The 9874-nt window shown below is 29.5% G+C and overlaps 2 protein-coding genes across 2 annotated transcripts; both read left to right on the plus strand.

The window, feature by feature from the left end:
• Positions 1-1096: 1096 nt before the first annotated feature.
• On the plus strand, positions 1097-2427 carry LOC106767768 (transcription factor bHLH146). Its single transcript, XM_014652718.2, has one exon. It carries the CDS (start codon positions 1555-1557, stop codon positions 2140-2142), a length of 588 nt encoding a protein of 195 aa, XP_014508204.1. The 5' UTR covers positions 1097-1554; the 3' UTR covers positions 2143-2427.
• A 4395-nt stretch (positions 2428-6822) lies between these two features.
• Positions 6823-8553, plus strand: LOC106766950. The gene is made up of 3 exons (XM_014651747.2): positions 6823-7044; positions 7118-7288; positions 8056-8553. The coding sequence occupies exons 1-3, from the start codon at positions 6914-6916 to the stop codon at positions 8300-8302; spliced, it is 549 nt and encodes a 182-aa protein (XP_014507233.1). The 5' UTR covers positions 6823-6913; the 3' UTR covers positions 8303-8553.
• The last annotated feature ends 1321 nt before the right edge of the window (positions 8554-9874 follow it).

The following is a 9874-nucleotide window of genomic DNA, read 5'->3' on the forward strand; positions in this document are numbered from 1 at the left end:
TTAAACATAAATCATTTATTAAAATAAATTTAATGACATTTTTTTCAACACACACAAGCACTAATCTTTCTGTCGTTGCCAGAGTTGAAAGAGCAAAGGAAGAGGCGTAAAGAGAGGAAAATTGCGAGAGGGTAAAAAAGGTTTGAAGATTGATTGCGTGTATTAAAGAATCTGTTTTCCATGAGTGAAACCGTGTTTCACATTCATTTATTTAGGTTCCGTATAGTACAAAGTAAAATATGTTATTAATGAGTATTAAATGAAAATAAAGGTAGTGACATCCGAAAGCTACTTTATAAGTGCAATGTTTCAACCGAAAAAACTACTGTAGTACTACTCTCTTTCATCCAGAACCCATCGACATGATTTATTTATTTTTGGTTCTGAGGATATAATTTTCCTTACGTATATTCACACGTTTAAATTGATAGAGAGAGGGAAGTGGGTGATGTGTCGAGAGTGTTGGTATTTGTCCATGATCCTCAGAATTCAGCAAGGGTAGCGTAGAACAATGAATGACATAGGGTCTGACAAATTGACGAACCCGTTAATTGTGTATGACTCGTCAATGCAATCTCTCTTGTAGACCACTACCACTATACTCCAACATTCAACTCCTCCTCTATCTTGTGTTTTGTCATCCATTCCTCAGGTAGGATATTTATCATATATTACCACTAACGTAGTAACAATTATTAACTACCACAATCCCAACCGTACCTTACACTAATTACCTGACTTCTCAGACTCTTCACATGCACACTTGTCCCACAAACTTCAAACGGTGGTTGGCATTTAGTTTTACTTTAGACTTCCAATATATCTACTACTACTACTACTATAGGATCCTCTCAAACCATTAACCTAACCAATTACTCTTCATCCTCTTCTTATTCTATTTCAAAGGTTCCACCATCATGAACCTTTTTGTTTTTTCTTTCTCTAATGAACAAAACAATTTTGGACCAAGTTTTGTCATTCTTGGTTTATAATATAATATAATATAATAATGGAGGAATAAAGAAATGATGAATGTGATTGCATAGTGAAAAATGAAGAGAAAAATTGATTGAGTTGAAGGTGCTCCCTCCCACATAGGAGTAGGAGTAGGATGAGCTGGTTGATTTGAAATGAGGGGAAAAGGTTTTGTAATTAGGGAGACCCTGGAAGAGCAAAGGGAAAGAGTACCAGTTAAAGAGGTGGAGTCATGTGAGGGCATTTATAGTGGGGTTTTGGTGTCTTTGTTTTCTAGTGCACATGGGAGAGACTCCGTTCTGTGGGCAGTTGTGGAAAGCAAGAACCATGTGAGTCCATGTGCCATTCTAAATAAGTAGACCACTCCCAACATTTTGCACACAAATCTTTCTCTTCCTCTCTTCTTCTTTCTCTCTGCTTTTCCTTCAATCTATCTATCTCTTATTCTTCTTCTTATTATTACTTTTCTTTGCCTTTGCCCCTTTCTCCTACTACTCTCACCAACCATCATCATCATCCTCTTCTCTCTAATCCCTTTTGCCACTTCAATTCTTTCTCTTGCTCCAACCATTCAGATAAATGGAAGGCCAAGTAGCTAAACGCAGACGTGTATACTCTGTGGAACCAAACCAAATAGTGCAATCTATATTTACTAGGAATTATTTGAACCATTTGGTTCCAGCGTTGGTGAATATAAAGGAGAACACCTCCGTAGAAGATAGCAGCCATTGTGATATTAACCGTGCTGTCAAGTATGAGGTGGATATGGCAATGGTGTTATCAGCACAAGGTTTTGCATGGAGTAACGGCCTCAAAGTCAAGCTTCGAAACGATCGTGTTCCTGTCAATGCAGCTAAAAGCTCTACGTTTCTTGAAAATGCGACTGGTGAAGGTTCATCAAGTGCTTGTGAAAAAAATGAGGTTGTCCCAATGGAATTCTCTTCAAACCCTAGCTCGAAGCCTAAGTGCAAGGACGTGTCAGAAATGAAAAGGGATTTTGCGAGAGATGGGGACATCGACGAGCAGTGGAAGAGGCTGAGAAGGTTGATACCTGGAGGAGAAGAGATGTGTGATGAACAAATGACTAAAGAGCTTGAGAGTTACATTAGCTGTTTGCAAATGCAGGTGAACGCTCTTCAGTTTCTGCTGCCAGACGCGTTAATCTAATTTCTATCTCCTGCATTTCAACAAATTTACCCATAAACTATCTTCAATTCAACATATATATATATATAATTAATTGTTCTATATTTCCTCCCGCTGTTGATGTAATTTGAATATGATTATTGCACATATATATTTTTTTCAAACACTTCATTTTTTTAACACCTGGTGGGTTTGAAAATATTATTTTTCCTTCCGAAAAGAATGGGTAGAAAAAGGTTGAAAGAAAGTGGTGCAATTAACAAAAGTTGTTTCCAAAGCAATGAAGTTATTCTCCTCTTGATCTTCATAGATTTGTGTGTGTTGAATATTGATATATGGCACTAGCACCTAGCTATCCGAACACTTACTTTGGCCTTGTTTACGCATTCTACGAAGTGTCCTTTTAGGACCAGCAAAGTGATGCATCATTAAGAGCTTTGGCTGCAGGTAAAAAACGATGATACAACTGGCTTACTTTTTTATGAGCTGCTCAACTCATCCACATTTTCTCAACACCCCTTATAAAGGAACAAACTCTTATCATTAATAATAAAGTACTATACAATTTTTTCCATTCCCAGATTCAGGGGACTACGTACACTTTCGATTTTTCGTTTTACAAGAGTTAAATGGAAAAATAAAAATAAAATAGTTTTCATTAATTCAGCATTTAAATAATAAATCTAATTTTCGTTTTTTATTTTTTGTTTTTTCTTCCCATCCAATCATCAAATCCATGTCTGGATTCTAATTAAGAATCTGATCTTGCCTTGATTTTGAAGGTGTGTCATGCATGTGAGCTCTCTTAATTACATTTCTGTCTTTTCCACCAATTATTATGCAATTATAATACCTTATAATTCATTAACATATCATAAGCAACTATTATATCCGTACAACCTACGCAACCCATATACGCATATGGTACGGAATAAACAACTTTCTAATTAAGATTTAGCATTTGTTGAGTGTATGCTTGTTACTACTTTTATAACAGATTAAATGTTTTCCTATAATTAATAATTCATATAAAGTAAGGACGTAATCGTTTCTTAATTATTATACTCAGATTTTCCAACATATAAAACAACTAATTTTAATGTAATGAAAAATAGACCCAAAAACTTCAAATTTGTAAATTTGGTGAAAAAAATAATATAAAATTGAGAGTTTATAAATATAAATAGATTACAAATTTCACTATGTATACATTTATGTTGGATGTATATGTAAAATATCTCGTCGATTTTCTCTTAGGAGACATGAGAGGGAGGTATGAAAAGAAAAAAAAAAGAGCAAATATTTTTTTAATTAAAGAGATATTGAAAAATAAAGTTTAGAAATAAAATGTATATTAATGGATTCCTTTAATTGTATTTATATAGAATAAATCAGCATTTTATGTCACTTTCATTTTCTCTTTGAAATTAAATTCTCAATCATACGCTAGAGTTAATTAATGGATAATGATATTGTCTTATTAAAAAAAATACCTCTATTTGATCGTTTAAGATTCTGCAAGTTTATTATTTAATAAAAAGTTTAATCATAGTCTTTGTTTTTGTGGCGACTTTTTTCAATAGGTCTTTTTTTTTTCTAATTGGATTTTTATTTTTTAAAAATTGAAATAATTATATTATTATCATTAGTTTTGTACTAACATAGTTAAAGAGGGTATCACATATTAGCTCATGATATTTTTTGAATTTTTGAATTATTTTAATTTTTTTTTAATTTTTTTAAAAATTGAAAAAATTGATACATGTTAAGATAATATTGTGCTACGTAGTGTTATGTAACATTTAGAGGTATCGGCCACGTGTCATTGTATTTATCTCAATTTAGTTTCTATATTCTTATTGTGTATGTCCTTTTCAAATTCAAACAAAATTTAATTTGTATATAAATCTTTACAAAAAAAATTATACAGATTGATATTTTTTTATTAGAAAAAAAAAATACAAAGTAACATGGGATAAATTTTTATTTATGTTGTACTAACAAAAATAATTTAATTGTATTATAGTTTTCAAAACAAAAATTGAATTGAGACAAATAAAAATAAAGAAACTCATTTAAATATTTTCTACAAAATTAAATAACAAATGATATAATTTAACCTAAATAATATGAATAAGCAAATAATAAAAATAAATTATACACAAAAATAGTCTCAATACTTCCTTAACAATTTATAAAAAGTTTCTAAAGTTAAATATTAAGACTTTGAATATATTATCACTAAAAATTCACTTAAAAAAATAGATTTAAAGACAAGAATTTGGAAAACATACATACTATTATTTCATTTAGTTAAATGTTCTAAAATTATTCGTGTTTCAACTCTCTCGAAATCCTTTAAAAAAATCATATTTAATTTAATTTTTTAATCATTTAATGCAAAGACCAAATTGGAACAAAATAAATTTCAAGAACTAAATTGGTACAAAATAAAAATACACCTGGACTCACACGTGACAAATATCAGTGTGACATGTGACAAATTTTTTTTCCGAAAAAAATAAAAAAAGATAAAAAAAAGTAAACATAATTAAAAAAATATTTAAATAGTTTTAAAAACCATGTGACACCTCTTTAATGGTGCTAATACGAAACTAACAATAAAAATCTAATTGCTTCAATTTTTAAAAAATAATGCTTAAATTTAAAAAAAAAATAAGTGAATGAATTATTTGAGAAAAAACAACCTAAAATAATAACTATTCAATGATTAAACCTTAATAAAATAAAATAAAATTTCTTCGAATATTAATTCCTATTTAAGTTAACTTTGCATTTTGTTTACGCCTACTTTCATAATCTTAAATTATAATTAAATTAATTGGTGAATAAATATTTATAAGTTATTCGTTAACATAGTCATTCATTCTAGGAGACATTTGTTTCACCTCGTCTTTCTTTATATTTGAAAATACCAAAAATAAAAGTAAATATTTTCATGTTTGTTTGAAGGTAATGAAAAATAATTTTCTTACTATAATCTAATAATGTTGGGAACGTCACATGTTTTCATGTGTTAGACATTTTTTTTTTATTTCGTGAAGAGAAAATCAATATCTAAGATTCCTACTTTATTCTTCCTCGATTTTTTTCAATTTCAATTAACTAATTTTTTCCACAAAATTAGTAAATACTAATCAAACATATCCATACAAAAACAAAAGTAACATTCTAAGTACAATATTTTTGACGAAATTAATTTGATTTCTGGAAATGCAAGATTTTTAATTAGTTTAATGCAGAAGGAAAATATAAAGGTTTTGTTTAAATTATTAATATGCTAATTAAATTCTAATAATTTAGTTAAGAATTGAAAAAAAAAAAAGTTAGTTAAAAATTTAAAAATATATGTTATGAAGTAAAAAAATATTTGACATTGTAAAAGTGGTTGCTAAATATAAAATAAAATAATAAATATTTACGGATGAAATTATAATATATGAGAACATAGTGTTTGAAAAATATTATCAACAAACCAGTTAGATAAATGTATTTATTAAACATGTATACTCCACAAAAGCTATTGGCAATTGAATGCATATTCTAAAAAGAAAACTTATAGCCTTATTTATTTCTTTGCTAAAAAGTTCATACTATTAAAGTAAATTTCTTCGAAAAAAAATAAAAGAAAAAGATTATGATAGATGAAAATGAATGAAATTCAATATAAATAGGTAAATATTTGGTGAAAATAAAAGTGTTTGTTTTTAAAATAAATTAAATGTAAAGTGATAAATAGATAAATAAAAGAAATAAAAATTGAGTGAAGATTAATAAATGACAGTTTCTTTATTTTTTTTATGTTATTTTTCTTATATAAAAGTACTCGTTTTAATTTTATTTTTCAGCTGTTTATTTTGCCTCTTTCATGAAACACGAGAAACTTCACGTACATAAATGTATGAATGCTGGTAATAAGGAAAATTTGATCAGAAAACAAACTAAACGATGCTAAAATGTTTTACCTACATATTTAAATATTGGAAAAAGAAAATGCTACACAGTTATATATATATATATATATATATATATATATATATATATATATATATATATATATATATATATATATATATATATATATATATATATATNATATATATATATATATATATATATATATATATATATATATATATATATATATATATATATATATATATATATATATATATATATATATATGATTTGATTGGAAAACAAACTAAACAATGGTAAAATATTTTACCTAAACAATGGTTCATCAAATTTCTTCCGGCACCCCATCAAATTTCTTTCCTCCACCCATCATTGCTGTGAAACTCCAATAGTAACCTTATGGGTTATTTAATTTACCCTAACTTTTTTACCCACCTTCTTCTTCACCCTGCGGCTACTCTGATTATTCCTTGGTGCTGTGCGTTCTGGCTGTGACTTCAACCCAGGGTGGTGTGCTGGTTAGACAAATAATTCACATAGTATTAATAACATTAAAAATAATATATTTGCATATAATGTTCATCCATGATTTTATATATAAAAAGGTCTTAATTGATTTAGTGGTAGCAGTTCATTTCAATAATAACAATAATAGTTAAAAAGAAAAAAAAAGAAGCAGAGATGATGCCGCGTGGCAAGTGGAGAACCACGAAAATGATGAGACAGAAACTAAAAATATCAGAGGATAGTGAGTTTGGTTAGCGATAAAAAAGGTTGGTCGGAGCAGAACACGAAAACAGAAGAATATCGACATAAGAACATTGACGTACATAAATCTTGGGTGATTCCAGAAATGTTGACCACCATACCCTCCTCACACCACACCTTCCTCACTCCATTAACCCACAACAACCAAAACTTCAGGGCAAGGGCACTCAAAACCACTGTCCGCTGCACTTCCTCAGAACATCACCAACCTCCAAGGTAATCATCCCTATTTCATCTTCCAATTTCACTCCATTGCTCATAACTTTTAATGTCTGTGTTGCATTAACAGGAACAAGCATGAAAACGAGTTAGCAAAGTTAGCACTGGTTGCACTCGCCGCTGGGGTGTTAACACTTGGGTCCGTTCAGGATGCATCTGCTGCCAAGACTGGTGGTAGAATCGGTGGCCAGGCCTTCAAATCACCAGCTCCTCGCTCCTCACCAAGGATCAACAATTCCAGGTTTCCACTAAAATCATCACTGCTGTCAGATAAATCCACTTTATTTGATTGTGCTAGCTCCATTTTTTCACTTTTTTTTAGCTAATCATATTCATATTACAGTAACCAAGGCTGAAATCGTTAATTCAAACTCACATGGTTAATAAACATTTTTAGTGAACTACAAAACGGGACAACTATTTGCCTTGCATAGTATACGCAAAAATAGTAGAGGTAGCAAATTAAGACCATGCTTGGATAAAATTCTTAGGGAGTATTTATTAGAAAATAAAAGGGTAAAATGAATTACGCTTTCTTTATAAGTTAGAATAAACTTCTGCTCTATACTTTTACAGAACTTCTTCTATTCAAGTTCATAGTTGATTTTAATTTTTGGGAGAATCCCAATACTCACATACATTTTCTCTTCTTATTTTCTTTTTTTACAAGTGTTTACGGAAATTCATCTGAACAAGACTTAATTTGATTTGGTAATGCCTGTGTCTTGATTGGACAACATCTCTGTAGTAATCTTTTCTTTCTCTCTTTGCATATAACTTGTTTTACCCCGGAAACTCTAGCAGAAATTTATTTGAAGGCTTCCAACGAAAAATACAAAAGAGTTCAGTGCTGTGGTGAAAGTAGATAGAATCCATTTTGTTAAAGTTGATGAAATTAAAAGAAAAGAAATGTGTTAGGTAATCTCATATTATGTAACTACATAAACATGTAAGATTTCACCTGATTTAAGTTGCAATGTTGTTTCTGACATTTATGCCAATTGACAGAACCAATATCTATGTCAATCCTGGAGTGGCACCTCCACTTGTTGGTGGTTATGGGTATGGTTACGGTGTGCCATTCTATGGCGGCTGGGGATGGTCTCCATTTTCATTCTTTGCACCAGGTCCCAGTGTAGCTGTAGGCATTGGAGGTGGATTTGACACTCTTGTTCTGTTTATGTTTCTTGGTGCTGCTGCTGCAGTTGTGAGAAGATTCTTTGGGTCAAGAAATGAAGACGATGATGACTACTAGCGCTATAAAAAGGATTTCAAAGAGAGTGTCAAATTAAATCCATGCATATAGAACAATGGCAGAGTGACCAATTCATTAGATTGATGCATTTTGAGATATGGTATTGTGCTTCCTAATGCATTGGTTTACAAGCTTGTTACACAGTATATATGTCATGAAGCAATAGATGTACATCATACTCCATCACTCAAAGTTTTCACTTTCACTGATTTTAATATAATCAAGAAAATATCTAAGGTTTTACAGATTCACTGCTACTAGTACTTTCATGTTTGTTTCAGATTTCATTTATTTTAAGATTTAGTTAATCATATCATAACAATTAAATTTGTATCTCAAGAGGTTAACCCAATCTTTTCTCAGAGGTGATAAAACCTTAATCTAATTAATATTATATTTAGATAAACATTTACATAAAGCAAAAACTAGTTAAAGCTGGTGATATTAATTAGAATCAAACTATTTATTTTTAATATTAGTAATTTGAAGTTTCGATTCCCAGAAGTTTAACTTTTATGGTATTAGGCCCATGACATGACAACTTCTTTGGGCCTGATTTTATTCTCACTTAGCAGCTTCTTTCGGTATCTCCGTATATTTCTTCTTCCACTTTCATAATTTTTTGCATGATAGATTTATATAATTTAGATTGTAAAAAATTATATATAAAAAAAAGGTGGTGTGCACGTGGAAATTATGGAGGTGTATGAAGAAATAACTATTATATGTATATAATTTTAAGTATCTGACTATTATATTAGAATATCCTGTTAAGAAACTTTATAAAGTCTTAAAGCTATCTGATACTTCTTTAAATAAATTCATATTAACATATAATACGCTTTTCTAAAATATAAGTAAACTTTAACTGGTGTAATACTGTCTAATTTATTTAAAATTTAGTATACACCAGTTTTGTGACATGTTTAAGAAAAATACTCAACTGTGGGTATATTAAACTTTAATTATATGTTAAGAAGTAACTTTCACCTTAGAAAATATGTAAAAAAGATAATCTCTAACCCTATTTTTACTTAATTACAAAATAATACTGAATCTTTGGATTATTTTTTAATAAAAAAATATTGAGCAAAGTGACTTTGTTTAAAATTTCTCTAAAATATTAAAATAATCTTATATTCACTTTATTTTACTTGTTAAGGAACTATAAACATAACTGATTTTTCTTGTTAAAATTCATCTATTCAAATTTAAATTTAAACTTTTAATTTCTTTTGTTCTCGTAGAGAAAAGGAAAAAAAGTAGAGCTGTCAAAACGGGTAACCCGGCTCAATCCGGCCCGGCCCACCACGGGTTGGTCACTTAGTGAGTCAACCCAATCCGGCTCATTTATTAGCGAACCAGAAAAACTTGAACCCGGTCCGACCCACCACGGGTTGGTGGGTAAACGGGTTGGCTCACTAGCCCATTTAATTATATTTTTTTAAAATAAAAAAAATACAAACTTTTTATAATTTAAATTTAAACAAATTTCACTCCTAAAAAATTATGTTAAAGACCAATTCCGACAATCAATAAAAAATATTAGTAAAAAAAGAGAATCAGTACTCA

This window comes from Vigna radiata, chromosome 7 (assembly GCF_000741045.1).
Source record: "Vigna radiata var. radiata cultivar VC1973A chromosome 7, Vradiata_ver6, whole genome shotgun sequence".
Classification (NCBI taxonomy): Eukaryota; Viridiplantae; Streptophyta; class Magnoliopsida; order Fabales; family Fabaceae; genus Vigna; species Vigna radiata.